Here is a 20,113-nt window from a genome sequence, read left to right on the forward strand (position 1 = left end):
TTGGCTGCCTGACAGCTTTGCCTGCCTCCCGCCCTCTTGGCTCAATCTTCCAGCCCCACAGTTTCCCATGGATGCAGGAATTCGTTTCTTAAATCACCCCCCCCCCTTTTAAGGAGTGAAATAGGTGCAATTCAGTTTCTCCTGTGCAGGAAAAGAAAAGGTGCACTTGAAATCCCTGATCCAGACTATTTCTGGGGACGCCTGAGTCCTAGGTTCACCCCTCTCATGCTAGCAATGGATTAGCAATATCCTAATCCAGAGCTTTAGCCACAGGGGAGGCAAAAGGAGGGCACTGCTTCTCCCAAATATGATTTCGCACCCCCTCCCCTGTGAAATGTTTCTTTAGTCCTCAAGTTTCCTCCCAGTGGAAAAAGCCCATTGTAGTACCAAAAACTTCAGCAGAGCATTCAGAAATACAGTTTAGGCACCCAACGAAAAAGAGCAGACAAAGTGAGCAAGGGAATGCAAACACAACAAATGTAAAAGCTCTCGAGGTGTTAACTGTTTTCACTGCCTCATTCTCTACAATGCTAGAAAATTGGAAACGGAAGGGAAATTTCATGGGGTCGGCAGAATTATGCTTGAAGGGGGCAATGCCCTTCTTTTGTCCACTTGTAGCTGCTGTCATCTTCATCCTGAAACCACATCAACCAAATACTACAATGCATGATGCAACCAAATCTGGGTGTTGTACGTTCATCCCCTACCTGTTGTCTTCCAAATGTGCCTAGCTACATTTCCCATCATCCTCAGGCAGGGCCAGATTAAAATAGACAGAGGTCACGTTTAAAATACTCTGTATATGAGTTGCTGGTGTGTGCTTTCAAGTCATTTCTGGTTTATGGCAACCCTGAGGTGAATCTATCACTGGGTTTTTTTGTCATTTCTGCAGAGGGGTTTGCCTTTGCCTTCCTCTGAGGCTGAGAGAGTGTGACTTGCCTAAGGTCATCCAGTGGCTTTCAATGGCTGAACAGGGATTTGAGGTCTCCAGGGGCCTAGCTCAATGTTTAAAATAGTACACTAGCGTGGCATTGTGTCAGTATGTGCTTTCAAGCTGCCGATTGATTTATGGCAACCTCATTAATTTCTTATAGTTTTCTTGGGCAAAGAATACTCAGAGTTTTATCAGTTCCTTCCTCTGAAATACAGCCTACAATACCTAGTATTCCTTGGCAGTATTCTATCTAAAGTATTAACCAGGGCTAACCCTGCTTAGCTTCCAAGATCAGATGCCTTTGGGGTATTTAGGCCTTCTTGCTCTATAACATTGCTCCCACCTCCCCCCAAAAGTATGTCATTCTAATAATTATGCCAAACTTGAAATTTAGTAACATTTTAGGATTTTTAAAGGCCCTTAAAAAACCAGAGCCCTAAACTGTAGTTGACTGAGCTTGGGTGTAATTCTGACACTGTCCCCAGACAGCACAGACAGGCCCTGGTGCTGGAGTCAGATGCCAGAGCCTGTGGAGGCCACTTACTCATGAAGGTCACCCTGCAAAGCTCACTTTGGGCCAACCTACCTCACAGGATTCTTTTAAGGATGAAAGAGGGGGATAATTTATTTTCCAGTTCTAAATTTTATTAGCCACCTTGAATCCCTATAATGGATGAAAGGCAGGATATAAATTTATTATTATTATTATTATTATTATTATTATTATTATTATTATTATTATTATTTGTCTTGAGTTCATCTGAGAATGGACAAGACAAGACAAGAAAATCTTATAATGAAACTGTTGTTGCATGGCTTCCAGTTGATTCCAGCTTATGACTGCTCGGGTTTTCTGGGCAAGATTTGTTCAGAGGGAGTTTGATATTGCCTTCCTCTGAGGCAGAGAGAGTGTGACTTGCCCAAGGTCACACAGTGTGTGTCCTTAACTGAACAGGGATATGAATCCTGCTCTTCCATATTCCAGTTTTCAAACTGCTACACCACACTGGTCCTCTCTTTAATAAATAAAATTCAGACAAAACAACTGGCAAGAATCTTCCTACATGAATCTTCATGCCAACCTCTCTCATAATCTCTGAGGTTGCCCCATTTTTTCCACAATCCAGCCATTCCAGCATGCTGTGTGAGTTTGGTTGGGGAGCCAATCTCTCTTCCCAAGCACCTTTGACCACAACTGCTTTTGAGCTTCTTTGGGCTCTTCTCCTAGTGAGGCTTGGTGTCAGAATTTTTCAGATTTCCAGTCTTATTCAAAATGACTTTCCACACAATGTGCTTTAGTTCAGCCATATCACATTGCAAGGAACAGGGACAACAGGATCCTCATGTGAGATGATCTCAACCACCGTGGCTTCAGGGATGTTTACCAGAGACACTTTCCTGCAGACACAAGGCAGGAAGTCTTTCAAGTAGACACATCACTGGCATGAAGTCAGATCACCTTGCATGACCCTAAAAGCAGAATTCCACTTAAACAGACTACCACACACAACCACATCCACACACAAAGAAGTAAAGGTTGGGTGTGGAAAGCTATCACTATAAACACATTTAATAGGGAATAAAATATAGAAAGATAAACCAGTAGTAACAAGTAAACTCATGAACTAATAGTAATAAAAGATGAGTTCAAAGCAGAATGCATTATACATGTTTCAGCTGCACAGGTATTTCTTCAGCAGTGACATGATCTCACATGTACAGGGCACAATGTGTATAATTGTGGATTCTTTGTCAGATGGCAGCACCACAGTGAAGCAGTCCTACAGGATATTAACTTTATAGCTCAGTGGTAAGTTATTATATCATACAGTGAGGCCTCATGCAAAGAAAAGCTCCTCAAGAAAAAACAAAGCTCAAACATCATCATCATCATCATCATCATCTCTCTCTCTCTCTCTCTCTCTCTTTCTCTCTCTCTTAATTTTTTATTTTTAAGTTTAAAAACCTCATTGTAGTTTCTACCCTAGTTACCCCCCCATCAGTACTTATGACATAGTTCAGTTATCTGTACATAGCAAAATCAGAGTCCATAGTCTGTTATTCCACAACTTTAAGGCGATCCATACCTACAGTTGATAAATGGGGCCAGAGTTCCATAAAAGTGTCCTCTGATACTTCCTTGCTATCCAACCAAGCATGGGAGGTTACTTTTTCTGCTAAGGCAGTCCACCAGGATCTGGTTATCCACTCTGATTGACAGGCCCTCTTCTGACTACCATGCCCTTGATATTGCAACTCAAGCAGCACCTAGCATTATAGAAATTAACTGTATATGTGGAGATCCTGTATTGCTCACAGCAAAGATTAGAGCAGTGGTTCTCAACCTGTGGGTTGGGATCCCTTTGGGGGTCGAACAATCCTTTCACAGGGGTCTCTTAAGACCATCGGAAAACACATATTTGCATGTAGCAATGAAAATAATTGTATGGTTGGGGGTCACCACAACATGAGGAACTGTATTAAAGGGTCGCAGCATTAGGAAGGTTGAGAACCACTGGATTAGAGAGTTAATAAAGTAGCTCAGAATTTATAATTGCCTTATAATTTAACTAATCCATGAAAGGGTCTCATTCCAAAAATGGAGGATCCCCTTAGCTCCACAGGGTTCAGGTGCAACTGAACCATTATTCTATATGGTTGATAAACTATATGGATGATGAAGGTAATAAAAGTAAATATTCTGTAGTACTATAGCAAGGCTGTGTTACCGCCCCCCCCTCCAAAATGGAATTCATAGCAATTATGTACATAGCACCTTATATATCCACATGGAAACATTTAAGTGCTGAAATTCAGTGCATCCTATTTCAAACCTTGTGTTTTATTTGCTGTTCTTCAGATTTCATGATATTATTGTCTTATATTTTTAGTTTCTGTTCCATACGTAAATGTGTTTATACTGACTGCTTTTCCCTCCCCAACCCTTACCGTCTTCTTTCTATGTGCAATCTTGAAAGCTAAACAAAGATCAAGGCAATAATTTAAGCAGAAGACTGGATGCTGCAAGCAGTAAAAGCACTGCGAAGATTTCACCACATGGGCGGATACCCTCCAATAACGCAAACATATTTCCAGTCTACATCTCCTGAAAGAGTCTCTCCAAATTCAACTGCTTGGAGATTTAGAGATGGGCTAGCTCAAAACATTTGTGTCCTGAAGCCGAAGACATGATTTTGTCATTGCCAGATCTGAGACAGAAAGCTCTTTAGGGACCTCAGAATAGACTGCGTGTGATATACAGTTCTCTCTTCCAGGCAAGAAGTAAAGCCAAGATATTCAAGACAAGAGAAGCAACTGAGAGGTACCTGGGAGACTGCCCTTGCGTGAGTTTGCAAAGGGGTCTGAATTTCCTAGTTTTCAGGGTATAGTTCCAACCATAGTTTTTGCTTTAAAGCAGGGATGGCAACTGCAGTGAGAACCAATGTGGTGTAGTGATTTAAGCACTGGACAAGAACTCTAGCAATTAGGGTTTGATTCCCTGCTGGGGGACCTTGTCAAGTCACAGTCTCTCTCAGCCTCAGAGGATAGCAATGGCAACTTGCCAAGAAAACCCTATGATAGGTTTGACTTAGGGTTACCATTAGTTAAAAATGACTTGGAGGCACACAACAACAGCAACAACAAAGCAACTGCAGCAGATCTCTGAGTCAGTGTCATTCCCTGAGACTTTCAGGGAATGGGATGGTCATGTGGAGAGCCAAAAAACTAAAAACCAGAAATGGCTGGAAGGTCACATCCAGTTTTGAAAAACAGGTTGTTGTTTTTTCTTGAGTTTCAACAAAGCAGGGGAGCCTTGCATCTAGGGTTGCCATATCCCGCCTGTGGGCAGGACTTTCCTGGTTTTGGGCGGGTCCACAGGTCCCGCCCTGGTTTGCCCCCACCCCTGGGATTTCCCCCGCCCCCGGGCTGAGGGGAGGATTCCCTCCCCACTTGGGCTCCGCCGCCCAGGTCACGAGGGAAAGCCTACCTGAAGGGAGGATTCCCTCCCCGCTTGGGGTCCGCCGCCACCGCGGCGAGGCCGGGGCCCAAGCCGCAAGGGAAAGCCTTCCTGAAGGGAGGATTCCCTCCCCGCTTGGGGTCCGCCGCCGCTGCTGCGGCAAGGCCGGGGCCCAGGCCAGAAGGGAAAGCCTCCCCTCAGCGAGGCTCCTATTCAAATGTAGGACACAAAAAAAGTGTCCTACATTTGAAAATGTTGTCCTACATTTTTCCCGGTTTGGAGGTCCTGACGTATGGCAACCCTACTTGCATCCTATCTAAAAGGTGAATTACTGCTTCTGAAGACTTATTGGATAGGCCAGAAAAAGGGTGGTCCATGAAACCTGGATAATACAAGGGCCATAAAACAGCCTCTTCTGAAGCATATGATAACATAAAAGTTTTTTTTTAACTATACAGAATTGTAACAATAAATAATGCAAAGAGTAAACAAGAACATAGCAGATTAAACTCACTGTACAAAGCAGACAAACTCCTCCCAACCAGTTCTGGATAGATGTAGAAACCCACTCCCATTCACAAAGGGAGAAGGAGCTGCCATTGCCTTTGAAGCCTGTCTCTTTAAAAAACAATCTTAGGTGCGGTACAGACCGCCCAAATGCACCGTGCTTCCGGTGATGTTAGGATCAGGGAGCATGCACCAACCGCACGCTCCCTAACCCTAGTATGTATGGGGGCGCCATGATTGCATGGCCCTGCCCACACGTTGCACGCATTGGTGACATCGCAGCTGTGCAGCAAACAGGAGCTTCTTCTAAGCACTCCTTTTTTGCTGCACAGTGGTACCATGCCATTTGGTTGCTGCGCAGCAAAGAGAGGCAGCTCCAGCCCGCCTTTTGCAGGCGGTGCATACCAGGCCTTAAATACCTTGCATACAACAATATATCACTAATTTAGTCCTCATTCAGTGTGTTGCTCACAGCTTTTACTGAGGAACCAGTTAGAAAGCCACAGGCTACGCTTCAGAATTGGCACTCTACCTTGTCCGCTTGGCTGAATATTTAATTATTTAATATCCCACCTTTCTCCCAGCATGAGATTCAAAGCAGCTTACAGTCACTTACAATTGAAAATCCATTAATACAAAAGTAAAAATATAATTAAATCAGATTTCTGTTTAAAAAACAAGTTTAAAATACAAGCTAAAAGCATTTTTTAAAGATTTAAAACACAATAAAATGGAAACACACACACACATTAATAGCTCCATCTGCTGCAAAATATTAAATACCAAATGCGTCTCTAAATGAAAAGATCTTTACATGGACCTCCCAGGGAAGGGCGCTCAGTAACTTGGGAGCAGAGCAGCCACTGAGAAGGCTCTTTTCCATGTCCTCCCCAAATGTGATTGTGATAGTGGTGCAGCAAGAAAAAGCATTCCTCACAGATCTTCAAGCTTGGGCAGGCTCATTTAGGGAGATAGGGCCGTTCAGACAGTCTGGATCTTAGCTATGTAGGTCATAATCAGCAGTTTGAATTCTGCCTATGAACAAACAGGTAAGCATTTCAAGCTTTCAGAAGGTGATAGGACTGATAGGGCATCATCTATCTTTCTATTTATTTATTTATGTTTATTTATTTATTATAACATCAGTTTCACAGTCTCATCTTTTCTAAAATACTTGGATTCAAGGCAGTTTACAGTACTTAAACAGTTAAAACAAAGTCATCAATAAAACCATACACAAATTATTATTAAAATGCAATTAAATTACCCATAAAATTAAAACCAATTAAAATAAATGCATTAAAACGTTAAGATCAGCAAACAGCACAATAATAAAAGCTCTGGTAGTCAGTTTCTAAAAGCCTGTCAGGGTCAGAGTGTCAGCGAATAGCATCATGAAAGAAAAAGCTGAAAAGGAGAGTAAAGAAACATGATCACCACCATTTGTTTTTGTGTCAGTGATCACATGGAAACCTGCAATAAGCCATAACTGTACAGTGGTTAGAACCTTTGTATAAATGAAGGAAGGACACAGTTCAGCAAAACTCAGCCACGGTTGTTGTTATTTGCCTTCAAGTCGGCTTTGACTTATGGCTACCTTATGAATGGAATGACAGACCTCCAAGAGCACCAGCCATCAGCTGCCTTGCTCAGCTCAGGCAATGGCTTGCTCAACTGAATCAGTCCCCCTATAGTGTGGTCTCCTTCTTTTCCTATTACTTTTCACTTTCCTCAGCATTATCACACACACACACACACACACACACACCACTTTTCTCAGCATTATATTTTCCCACCTTGCCACTATCTTTCCATGGTGATTGGATTGTGTGCTGCTATGAGGCAAAATGCTATGGTGGTGCGACATCAGAGAGGCTTTTGACAAGGAGCAGAACTAAATGTCTAGGCAGCAGCAGTGGGGTGTGTGAGAGAGAAAGACACAGGCAGAGGATCATGGGCAGACAAAGGCAGTGACACCATACCTAACTCTAAAGGAGCTAGTTCTGCACAGATGAAGGCAATGGTAAACCATTTTTGAAGCCTCTTATCTTGAAAAGGCTATGATGAGACAGTCACAGTCATTGAAATTAACCAACATTGGCACATGTACCTTAACACTATATTCAGCCAGAGCCAACAATTGCTGGTTTATGACCAGTGTGAAAAACAGAACACATTCTATCTATATGTATCACTCTGTAGCAAAAAGCATGCACATAGTGTGTCAAAAATTAAAAAAAGAGAGAGAAAGCTATTCTGTGCCCTCCCTCTGCCCTACCCTGAACTTGACCCTTATTCTGCTCCTTCCTTCTCCTTCTCCTCCTCCTCCTTCCGATGCTGCCCTTCATGGCCCCCTTCTTTCCCCCTGCTCCTCCCTTCTTCTCCTCCTCCTCCCAATGCTGCCCTCCATGGCACCCTTCTTTCCCCTGGCTCCTTCCTTCCCCTCCTCCCCCTCCTCCTTCCGATGCTGCCCTCCATGGCACCCTTCTTTCCCCTGGCTCCTTCCTTCCCCTCCTCCCCCTCCTCCTTCCGATGCTGCCCTCCATGGCACACTTCTTTCCCCCAGCTACTTCCTTCTCCTCCTCCTCCTCCTTCTGATGCTGCCCTCCAAAGCACCCTTCTTTCCCCTGGCTCCTTCCTTTTCTTCCTCCTCCTCCATCACCCCAATGAAGGGGAGGCATGTTCCGCCCTCTGCCCTCCCTCTGACCTAAATCCCTCCCCTGAACTTGCCCCGATCATGATCGAGGACAAGTTCATATTCGCCGGACCTGTTTTTTAAAAAAAATAATACAGATTTTACCCCACTTTCAAAAGACCTGCACCAAGGGGCATTTGCCCCTAAACGGGTGTGAAAGCCTCATTTTCGCTTGTGAAATGATCGGGGCCAATATGAACTTCCCATGGTTAATCCGGGATCTGATCCGGGGTAAAAGGAAGTCTGAATGGCCCAATTGTTTAGGATTACAAAGTCTCTTTCAATGATATATCAGATTTCTATTTGCTTATAAGAAAAGGAAGTTTGTGCCGTGTTGTCTAGTCTTCCTAGTGTTCAAATGTCTGAAGGGAGGTACACTTATCAGAAAGAAATCATTATGTGCCCAACAGGTGGTAACTGGAGCATGTAGTATCCACAGCTGAAAAACACAAGGGACTTTCAATTTAAAAAAAAATCAATTCATCTGCAAATGTTAACATGGAACTCAAAAACCATTTCCTTATCAGCTGGCTTGGTGGTGGCAGAGGAGCAGGAGCTGGGCTCACGAGGAACTGGGGCTGGGCCGAAGGGCGAGGAGGCCGCCATTCTAGGGGCAGAGCAGCCGCAGCGATGACAAGGCTGAGGCTGGAGCGCCGGTAAGGGCCATGGGGCAGTGCGGGATCACCTCTTCCAAGACTGTCCTCGTCTTCCTCAACCTTATCTTCTGGGCAGCAGCAGGCATCTTGTGCTATATTGGTGCCTACGTCTTCATCACCTATGATCACTATGATCACTTCTTTGAAGATGTCTATACACTGATCTCTGCCGTGGTTATCATTGCAGTGGGCACACTTCTCTTCATCATAGGTCTGATTGGCTGCTGTGCCACAATCCGGGAAAGCCGCTGTGGTCTTGCTACGTTTGTGATCATCCTCCTGTTGGTTTTTATTACTGAAGTTGTGGTGGTAGTCCTCGGTTATATCTACAGAGCAAAGGTGGAGTTTGAAGTCGATCAAGAAAGTGTATGACACATACAATGGGACTAACCTGGATGCTGCAAGCCGTGCAATTGATTACTGTACGTCCAGAAGCAGCTGCACTGCTGTGGAATCCACAACTACAGTGATTGGGAGATGACAAACTGGTTCAAAGAAACCAAAAGCCACAGTGTGCCCCTGTTGTAAAGCTACTATCAGCAATTGTACGGGAAGCTTGACTCGTCCCACAGATCTTTATGCTGAGAGATGTGAGGCTTTGGTTGTAAAGAAGCTGCAAGAAATCATGAACTACGTTATCTGGGTAGCACGGGCATTCAGCTGCTGGGTATGTTGTGTGCCTGCATTGTGCTGTGCCGGAGGAGTCAGGATCCTGCTTATGAGTTACTCAACACTGGAGGAACCTATGCATAGAAGCTGCAAACCTAAGCTTGAATTCCATTTTCTCTATGTTGGAAGGTGTCTTGGCTGGCTCAGCTGCAGCAGTCTTTTTGCCAACTTTGGCTTGGCAAAAGCACACCTTTTGTAAACTGGGACAGCTACGCACATACACTGGTGATGGGCAAAGGCTCGGCTTTCAATATCCCCTTTTTACTGTGGCACCCCCATCCCGTTCCCCTTCCCCCAGACTATTTTAGCAAGATTCCCACATATCTGTACATGTTAGTAACCAGGTAAATGCTAGTTTTGAAATCATTTACCAAGAGACAATGTAAGCTAGTGGCAGATTTTTGCTAGCCATTTTACTGATTTGATATATACATGAGGCATCCTTTACCTCTTCACTGGGTAGAATATTTGGCCAGGATTACATGAGGGAAGTTGGGTACCTTTGCAAACCTTTTTTCATTTTGTTTTGTTTCTGTTTTTGTTTTGGGGTTGTTGTTGTTTTTGCTCCTTGTCTTTCACCAGCATTTGTCTTTTATTAAAAGAAAGCATTAAAACCAAGTCCAGAACACTACAAAAATGACTACTAAACAAAATTTTAGAATCACATGAGTGCTTGACCTTCTTAAATTGAAATGAACAAATCTTCCAAACTTAATGTGTTAAAAGCACAAGCTGGCTTTTCAGAAGTATAATGTAAGCACTACTGTTCTATAATGAATATTTCCTTTTTCCTTTTTTTTCTATGAAGAGGCTGTTCATGTGTTGAGTGGATTGTTATCACAGAGTAGCAAAATAGTATGTGAAAGTGAAATGTAAATAGAAAACCTGATTAAATAAATCTTCTGTACATCTCCCTCCAAATTAAAAAACAAAACAAAAAACAATTTCCTTATGAAGAGGAGAAACAGTGGATCTTACAGTGTTGACTCAGCTACAGGTGGGGTGGGGATTCCTAATAAGAGATTCCAGTCAGACTGCAACTCAATACCTGGGTTTTAAAAAACCAAATGTCTCACCAGGCAGCAGAGAATGGCAAATATTGTGGCCTGTGGAAATCTAGTGCCAGAGTCAGAAAATGTAACATGGTTCCAAAATCACTACATCTCCAAAAAAATTGTCAGTTTGCTTTCCTTTAATGATGGCACTCCAAATTTGCTTCCTAAGGTAGGCAACCCCCCACCCCTACCCCTTTTCTCTGGATCTCATTTATGTCTTTTTACAGGGGTACAAGAAAGGTAATGGCAAACTTCCTGTGAATAAATCTTGCCAAGAAAACCCTGTGGTAGGCTCACCATAAGTCAGAAACAACTTGAAGGCACACAACAACAACAACAACAACAACAACAACAACCAAAATAATGGACACATTACATAAGGACTCAAGCAACAAATGGCTTCTATATCTCAGAGATCAGCTTCCTTGATAAGGCCAAGCTTCATTGTTGATCAAGATATTGGTGGTGTCCTTTGTACAAAGTAGGGACATCTCTGAAAATCAATGTAATGTGCCAGATTTGTGAGGTACTAAGTCATGTGTTCACTCATCTTAAATACCCTAAAGGTACCAGATCCCATCTGATCTTGGAAGCTAAGCAGGGTCAGCTGTGGTTTTTACTTGGATGTAAGACTGCTAATAGATATTAAGTGCTGTAGGCTATATTTTTAAAAAAAAAGGAATTGGAAAATACCTTGCCTAAGAAAACTCTATGAAGTTGATGGGGTCACCATAAATCAACAGGCAACTTGAATAGCATGCATGTGCAGACATACACACACACACACACACACACACACACACACACAGAGAGAGAGAGAGGTTAAAATCCAGCCACAAGTAAGCCTTGTTCCAGCTACCTGCTACGTAGGATAATTGAGGATAGCATAAAGCAGTTTGAATACTTTATCATAACAAAAGGCTCCAGTCATTTCTGAGAACCTGGGTTTTCCAGAGGTCTTTAGTAGACCTGAGAAATATACAGCTGCTTAATTTGGATAAGCCTTTTAAGCCCAGAGGGGAGACTAGAGATTCCTTTGATCACAGAATTAAAAAAAAAATCTATTCAATGCTTTTGGAAAAATTACACGTAGGATATATTATCATAGTTTATGTAAGATAATAATACTCAAGTCTCTGAGCTTTTAAGTAATGAATAACCTCGCCTGTTTTTACCAGTTATATATGAACTCATAAGACACAAGTAAGAATAGTCCAGATACAGAAGAGTCTGCTATATAATGAACATATTATAATCTGTTCTCTTTTTTAACTTCACTGAACGGAGAATCTGTTTTGCTTTCTCTCACTTTTAATTTTAATATTTTTTAAAAAATCAAATGTGACAAGAAAGTTTTTATCAAAAGAACAAACCCAATTCTCACCCATCTGGGCCACTCAAATTCAACAGGTACAGCCACTGCCAGCATGGAAAAGACTAAGGGCCCGAACAGACAGGCCAAAATAAAGATGCTTCAGGTCACTTTGGAGGTATGCTGTTTAAATGACACACACACACACAACCCCTTAAGAGGCCAGAAGCTGTGCCAAAGCTGTGCTGCAGTCCTTAGAACTGGAGCTTGGCTTTGGTGTGGCTTCTGGCCTCTTATAGGACACATGCATAATTTAAACAGCATACCTCCAAAGTGACCCAAGGAAGCTTTATTTTGGCCTGACTTTTTGAGCCCTTAGTCAGTCAATCTCACTTTCTCCCACATTTGCATTTTCTGTATATTTTGGGAAGTGTTTATTAAAAACCCAAATTCTCAACTATCCCTATTACTATGTGAAACAGATAAATAGTCTGTAGTAGTTGTAAATAATAATAATAATAATAAATAATTTATTTATATTTCCCACCTCTCCCTTCTGATCGAGGCAGGATTACAACCTAATAAAATACATACAATGCAGTCAATAAAATACAACAACAATATCAGTAATAGATCCAATTAAAAACTAACTCTATCAGCGACAATAATTAACAGCAGAATTACACAATAATCATGGTCAAGGGAATAAAGTATTAAAGTGGGCGGATGGGTGGCTAAACCCACTGGAAGAGTTGTGATCAAATTTCATTGTAATCTGTATCTGTTACTTTCACATGTAACAACTACCAGCAGGTCAGCTGGACACTGATAACAGAAAAGGTTCTAGGAAAGATCATTAAACAGCCCATCTGTGAATACTTATAAAATATTGATAGGATTACTAGCAGCAAGGTGAGGTTTCTCACAAAAAAAGCATGTCAGATTAATGTTGCTCGCTCTCTCTCTTTCTCTTTTGATAGTGTTACAAGGTTGGTGGTAGATGAGGAGAATACTGTGGATGCCATGCATCCTGATTTCAGTAAAGCTTTTGACATTGTACCATGTGACCTCCTTGTAGACCAGATGGTAAATTTAGATGGATTTGTAGCTTGTTGATAGAGCAAAATAAGTGTGTTCACCAATGGTTTCTCTTCATCCTGGAGAGAAGTGATTAGTGGGGTTCCACAGGGTTCTGTCCTGGATCCATTGATATTCAATATCTTTATAAATGTCTTGAATATTGGAATAGAAATCATGCTTATCAAATCTCCAGGTTACACCAAGTCAGAAGAGGTAGCTAATGCCCCAGAGGACAGATACAAAATTCCAAACAATCTTGACAGATTGGAGGTCTGGGCCAGAACTAACAAAATTAATTTCAATAGGGATAAATGTAAGGGATTATATTTAAGGCAGGAAAAATCAGATGCACAAATGTGACAACCAGCTTGACATTTGTTTGTGTGAAGAGGATCTAGGGGTCATAGCAGACCACAAGCTAAACACGAGTCCTGACTGTGATGCCACAGCAAAAAGTCTAGGTTGTTTCAACAGCATTTAGATCTAGGGAAATAATAGCACTATTCTAATCTGCTTCACTTAGAATATTGTATCCATTATCTGGGTACCACAACTTAAGAGGAATATCAATAAACTGAAAGATGTCCAGAAAGCAGCAATCAAGATAGTAATGGGCCTTATGATGAAAGATTAATTCAGTGTTATAAGAAGAGAAGCAATAGCCAGCTTTAAATACTGTATCTAGGGAATGGAACAATGGCCAAATCAATGGATACAGTATATAAGAAAGGGGATTCCAACCAAATATTATGAAGAATTTCCTGACTGTAAGAGCAATTGACAGTTGAATAAATTAACTCAGAAGGTGGTGGATACACCTTTGTTGGAGCTCTTTAAACAGAGATCAGATGGGAAAGTCTTGGGAAAGGTTTAGTTGTAGATTCCTGCACTGGCAAGGAGTTGGGCTGAGTAGACTTTCCAACTCTGATTCTGAGTCTGCATCAAATCTTTATTCCAAGGATGTCTAGGTGGCATCCATTGTTTTCTCAACTGCATTTTATTTTATCCTCACAACAATCCTGTGCAGTAGGTTAGGCCATGCATAGTACTGTAACTGACTCAGTGTTAGAGATCTTCATGGTTGAATGGGGGTTTGAACCTTTCTTTCCCTAGTCCTAGCCCAACCACTTCATAATGACATGACACTGGACTGTATCACATCAGGAAAACTGGGGATTTAACCAGCGAAAATCATGTGAAAAACACACAATTGCGATCTACATTTTCACACACATTGTGATTAAAGAGCCATTATCCCAGGAATAAACAGGCAATAACCAACAACAAATCATTCATGGGATTTCCCGAATGATTCGTTGCTGTTTATTCTCAGGATAATGGCACTTTAATCAGGAAATCGTGTGAAAATATTGTGATTGTGCAATTTTCACACAATTTTGGCTGTTTAAACCGCCGATTTTCCCCGTGTGATACAGTCCTTCTTACATTTAAGAGCTATGTGTTTTGTAGCAACCTTTCCCCATCTACTTGTGTCTTAACATGAAAGCAGAAATGTGCCACATTAGTGACATATTACAGGTGAAGAAAATTGGCTGTGACCCCCAATCTTTTCTTTTCCAGACTCCCATAGAAATTAATTTGGGAGGGATGCCCCCAAATCATTAAAACTCATCAAAATGTGGTAGTTTAGCTTATTCTCCCATTCACAGCCCGCACATGGGAAAAAATGTAAAATTAAGGTAAATCAAAACCAGATGTCACAGGTGCCTGGAACATTGTCAGTGTGGACCCCCTGGGAGGATGCTTGTTCTTGTTGTTGTATGCTTTCAAGTTGTTTCTGACTTATCGTGACCTTACGGCAGCACTACTATGCAGTTTTCTTGGCAAGATATACTTAGAAGGGGCTTGCCTTTGTGTTCCTCTGAGGTGGAGACAGTGACTTGCCCAAGGTCACCCAGAGGGTTTCCATAGCTGAATGAGGATTCGAACCCTGGTCTCCAGAATCATAGTCCAAAGCTCAAATCACCATACCACACTGATTCAGGCTTGAAAATTGGCCCTCTGTGCAGTTACCCAACCTTGCAGTAAAGGAACATCATAGACGTGCTTTTCAACAGGCAAGGCAGCAGTGATGCCAATTTATTTGCTGTTGTTGTGTGCCTTCAAGTTATTTCCAACTTATGGTGACCCTAAGGTGAACCTATCATGCAGTTTTCTTGGGAAGATTTGTTCAGAGGTTTGCCATTCCCATTCCCTAAGGTGGAGAGCATGTGACCTATCCAAGGTCACCTAGTGGGTTTCATGGCCAAGCTGGGATTTGAACCCTGGTCTCCAGAGTTGTAGTCCATCCCTCAAATGACTAAGCCACATTGGCTCCCTGCTGCCAGCTTATTGGTGTATTCTTGTGAGTGAGCCATGTGGTATGTTTCCAAGTGAAACATGGGGGGAAAGCAGATCCAAGGTTCCATCCAAGTATTAAACCACTCAAGAGGGACAAGGCAACTAGGAAAGCCACCATACAAGATAACCCACTCTCTCTGTGTGTATGTTTTAAACAAACATATGGAAACGTGACTTAAGAAAATGCTTCTTTATTATACAAATAATTTTACAATTTCAATTAAAACCTTTCTTAACAATATTTAATAAAATTATGAGATGGAAATTTACATGGCTAAATATGTACAGTTTAACTCCCCAAGGCAGCTTTTGTACATGCTATGAAAATGCTCCAAGACACAAAATTACACTGATATTTGCAGGGGGAGAAGTGGGGAAGATGCAGAAATACAGTGTGTACATTCCCCACTCCCCAAAATCTTACATACAGCAATCTGAAATCCACAGTGCCTCATGTTGCAAATTACTTTACAGCCAGGTTACTTGTATTGGGCATAAGGATAGCCCTGAGAGAGAAGAAGGGTGTAAGATTTCAATTCAGACCAGAGACAATTAGGTTTTGCTGGCTGAGGAAGTAAAGCAAAGGGATTCACACTTACTCATACAGTTATTAAGTCAACACTTTGTGGTATCCCCTGGCTTGTGTGTAAAACAAAGTTAGTTTTTCTGGGGAGAAATGTGTGACTAGTTTCTTTCCTGTAGATATTTTGAGTAAGCTGCATTGCATTTGACCTTTGAATCATGCTAAATCAAGTGAGATTTCAAGTTTTTCTCTCTTTTTCCAGAAGAAAGGGATTGGGAACTATTACTTGATTAATACAGTGATGTGTATGTATGTGTATATTTTGAACAAACTAACTCACTGCAGATTCCCAAACAGGAATTTCAAATACTCCTTGGTCAGTCCTGCCCACCCTGAATAGTAAGTTCTTTAGGTGCATATTCTTCCCTAAAAACAAGTAAACATCATATTCTACTATAATATTTAAAAGCTTTTAATAAACAGCTTAATTCAAGTAAAATGGTGATTAAAATGACCTTCAGTGCTATCTAGATTTCTTAGACAGATTTTGTTTATTGGATTCCTTCAGAAACAATATATATCCTCAGTATAGTGCAAAGGAAGCTACAATTGTTCTCTCTGAGTTCTATATAGAGGCTTCTTTAGCTGATATTTACAGCATTCATTCATAAATTCTACAATAGTTTCTTGATACAGATCTACTTGTTTTGCTCTAATAGGTGGGACTTAAAAGCAGAAAACACCCTTCATTCATCTGTGGTAATTTACACAATTTGCATAGACAAATAAACATCCAGGGCCAGATTAATTGCACTACAATTGCACTGTGGATGGCTTTGTGATATTGCTACAATTGGATCTGGTCCTTATTAGGGCCTGTCAGCGATAGGATGGGAACATTTGATTATTCAGATATTTTGGACTTCAGCTCCCAACAGCTCCACTTAGCATGGTTGATGGTTTGAGACTATGAAACCTGGAGTGCAAAACATCTAGAGGGCCCAATGTTCCTCTCCCACCTCTGGCTTATAGGATATGAGCCCTGCTGATTAGCCTGTGGTTACTCATGGAGGCTGCAGCAATCTGGACTCAATGTATTATCTTTCTCTTGAGTAGAAGAGGGAGCTTCAGGTTATTATTTTACATCCACAGAACAAAAAACATAGATTGCCTTGGAATAATTCCTGCCAAAGCAGAAGTGCATCATATTTTCCAGATATTCATTTGGCATGACAACTCAGTATCACAGTGCAGTTTAAAAAGCCACACACAACAGAAGCACCAATGAGACAGGCCAGGCACCCACCCACCAGCACAACACAGGTCATAGTGTTTTATTTTTCAGTGTTTTTCCCTTTAATACAGAAAAACACTACGGGTTGTCTAATATTTATTGCCAATTATAACTGCCATCCCACTGAGATGGGATCCTTGTCATTCGCTATTCCAATCTGCCCTTCCATTTCAGTCAGTGCATGCAGGCAAGGAATTGGTAGAGAATGGGACAAACAGAGTGCTTGGTCCACCTTGTTGCCTTTCCCTTCTCAACCCATAATATAAACTCTGCTTGCTATGACTCTGAATATAAATGAACGCCCTTCACATTGTTTTATCAAAATTTTAAAAAAGCTGGAGTACAAGCTGAAATTTCTGAATGGTAGCAAACCATGAAGTCAAAAACTGGATTAAATTCTGACTGTATTTTTAAAAGAAATGAACACAGAGAGACTCTCACATTTTGGATTAGTTTGTGGGATGAGATGTTACTACTCACGTCAAACACATCCTTTTTTAAAAGGTGAAAAGAATGTGCTGATTTATCTCCATTCCCTACACGAAGTCTCTTAGCATTTTAGCACAAACTGGCCAGTTAGCTCCTCCTTCTACCCCTTTCCCACTGTTCAGATGTTTTCCACATCGCCTTTATTCTAATATCTGCTCTCTCTCCCCCACCTTTACTCCCACAATGTTCATGCGGGGGGGGGGGGGGGCACAGAGAGGGACACTGGGCATTATTTTCCCTTATAAGAAAAGTCCTTTCATCCCCCAAGTGCCAAGTCCTCATTTTCCAGATCTGGGAGGGCTTACCTGCCCATTATCTTGTTGAATCCAGGCCACCTAAACTAGGGAAGGGGCATGACTCATCCACAGTTACCCCGATTTCTCTCTTTTGGCAGCTAGTCTTTATCCATGAGGTGTCTGATATCAACACTGATCTGCACTGGGAAGAACTTGATGTGGTTCACAGAGTCCATCTCCTCTGTGTTCTCTAAGGCAATGCTCCACTGAAGGTGGCAATGGGCAAACATAGAAGAGAGCAGAAATCAGAGGGCTCTTGGGAAGGGGAAAACAAAGTGGCTTTTCTTCCAATGGAGGGTTCGCTGATCTTAGGTTTGTAGCAGGCAGAGACCTCACACCTGTTGAAACAACAAGACTCCAAAATCAAAGTCATACCAATGTAACTCATTCAGAACCAAAGCAGAAACAAACTGAACCCAAAAAATTTGCAGATGTTACATTTAAATATCTGCACATGGACTCTGGAATGGGACTAGGGCAGGCGAGGCTTGAGCCTACCTGCCAAAGGCTAGGCTAGAAGGGGCTGAGTCCTCCCAAAACAGTCAGTACCACAAAGGACCCTATATAGTTAAGCCTCCTCAAGAGTTATCAGAAGAGTACTAAATGAACAAGCGCACAGAAAAATATTGTTAAGGCAGTTACTATAGTTAAGCCCTCCCATGAATAATAGGACTGTCTGCAATCTATCCTATGCACACTTACATGGTAGCAAGCTACACTGAACACATGGCGAGGAGTTTTAAGTATACCTAAGTACATCCTGTGCTTGTAAGAGTTCATATTCAAGATTGACTGGATGATATTGGATGGAGGTTGTAATTTGTTCTTGCCCTGACTGTGCCCTACACCTGTTTTTGTACACATCGTGCTTGGCAGATATGCATTTTCTTTTTAGAGCATTGTATTATCCTGTATCTTCTCACATATCTAGACACAGTTTGCTCTTAATGTAGTGCCTTCCAGTTGTCCTCCCACAATGTATTTCCACTTCTTATGGGATACAAAGGAGGGCCTCTCCAATTTATCTCAACTCCTGGGGCAAGCATATATAGAGAGAAGCACTCCCATGAACATCAAGGTCCCAAGCCATTTAGGGCTTTAAATGCTATTACCAGCACCTTGTATTCAGACCAGAAACATATTGGCAGCCACTGCAATTTCTTCAGAACTAGTGTTATATGATGGCTGTATGGACGTCCAGTGATTTTGCACTAAATGCAATTTCTGAGTCATCTTTAAGGGCAGCCCTAGTGTAGTGCATTGTAGTCTAATCGAGAAGTTACCAGTGCATAGACTACTTTTACAGTACTTCTTTCATTATTTTGACTTTGTTTTGATGATAGTCAGATCGTTTCCTGCTGCAGCTGCTGGGGGTTGTGATTTTAATACAACGTATTCTGTATTTTTATTGTTTAGTATAAAATGTACCTGTAATCAGGCAAAATTACAAAACGTGCTTGCCAATGTTGGGCGTTTCAACCTGAAAATTAGATCCCAGGTCCCTGTATCCACACATTTGTGTTACATGCCTTTTAGCTGACGCTTATCTACAGCAACACTTTCACAGGGTTTTGTAAGTAAGGAATACTCTTATAGCCTATAGCACCTTGTATACCCTTGTGGTTCCTTCCAGGTACTAACCAGGCCATCTGGTGCCTTTGGTATATTCAGACTGGCTAAACAGCTGCCTGAGAGAGCTAGTGTGATTTGAGCACTGGACTACTACTCTGGAAATCAGGGTTCAAATCCCTACTCAACCATGAAAACCCACTGGCTGACTATGAGCACTCTCTCTCAGCCTCAGAGAAAGGCAAAGTCAAACCCACTCTGAACAAAACATGCCAAGAAAACCCTATGGCAGAGTCACAATAATAATAATAATAATAATAATAATAATAATAATAATAATAATAATTTGTTTTATTTATATACCGCTATTCCAAAGATCATAGCGGTGAACAGCAAGTAAGCTAATTAGCAAGTAAGCTAATTTGCCCCCAACAGTCTGGGTACTCATTTTAGCGACCTTGGAAGGATGCAAGCCTGAGTCGAGCTTGGGCCCTTTTGCTGGTCTTGAACTCGCAACCTTGTGGTTTTGAGTGAATGGCATTTAACCACTGCACCACCAGGGCTCCAACCATAGGGTTGCTTAGCACTGCCATTGGACATAAATGACTTGAAAGAGCATGACAACAAAATAACTGCATAGTCCTCAAATGATTATCCTGAAGTAGGCACTGGGTTCTTCCTTTCACCAAAAAAGGAGGGATGTTGTACCATTCAG

General features: G+C 41.7%; 1 protein-coding gene and 1 pseudogene across 3 annotated transcripts in view; one reads left to right on the forward strand and one right to left on the reverse strand.

The window, feature by feature from the left end:
• The first annotated feature begins 8,759 nt into the window (after positions 1-8,759).
• Positions 8,760-9,503, forward strand: LOC149322065 (tetraspanin-3 pseudogene; annotated as a pseudogene).
• A 5,919-nt stretch (positions 9,504-15,422) lies between these two features.
• Positions 15,423-20,113, reverse strand: part of LOC149322066 (phosphoinositide 3-kinase regulatory subunit 5-like) — a 71,830-nt gene continuing 67,139 nt past the window's right edge. For all 3 annotated transcript variants that reach the window (XM_089534035.1, XM_089534041.1, XM_089534048.1), the window contains one exon: positions 15,423-18,167. In XM_089534035.1, coding sequence (XP_089390161.1) covers positions 18,020-18,167 — 148 coding nt within the window. In that variant the 3' untranslated portion in view covers positions 15,423-18,019. The remainder of the gene's footprint in view (positions 18,168-20,113) is intronic.

The sequence above is a fragment of the Sceloporus occidentalis genome, unplaced genomic scaffold (assembly GCF_023333645.1).
Source record: "Sceloporus occidentalis isolate IW3139 unplaced genomic scaffold, rSceOcc1.0.p SCAF_1, whole genome shotgun sequence".
NCBI classification, from domain to species: Eukaryota; Metazoa; Chordata; class Lepidosauria; order Squamata; family Phrynosomatidae; genus Sceloporus; species Sceloporus occidentalis.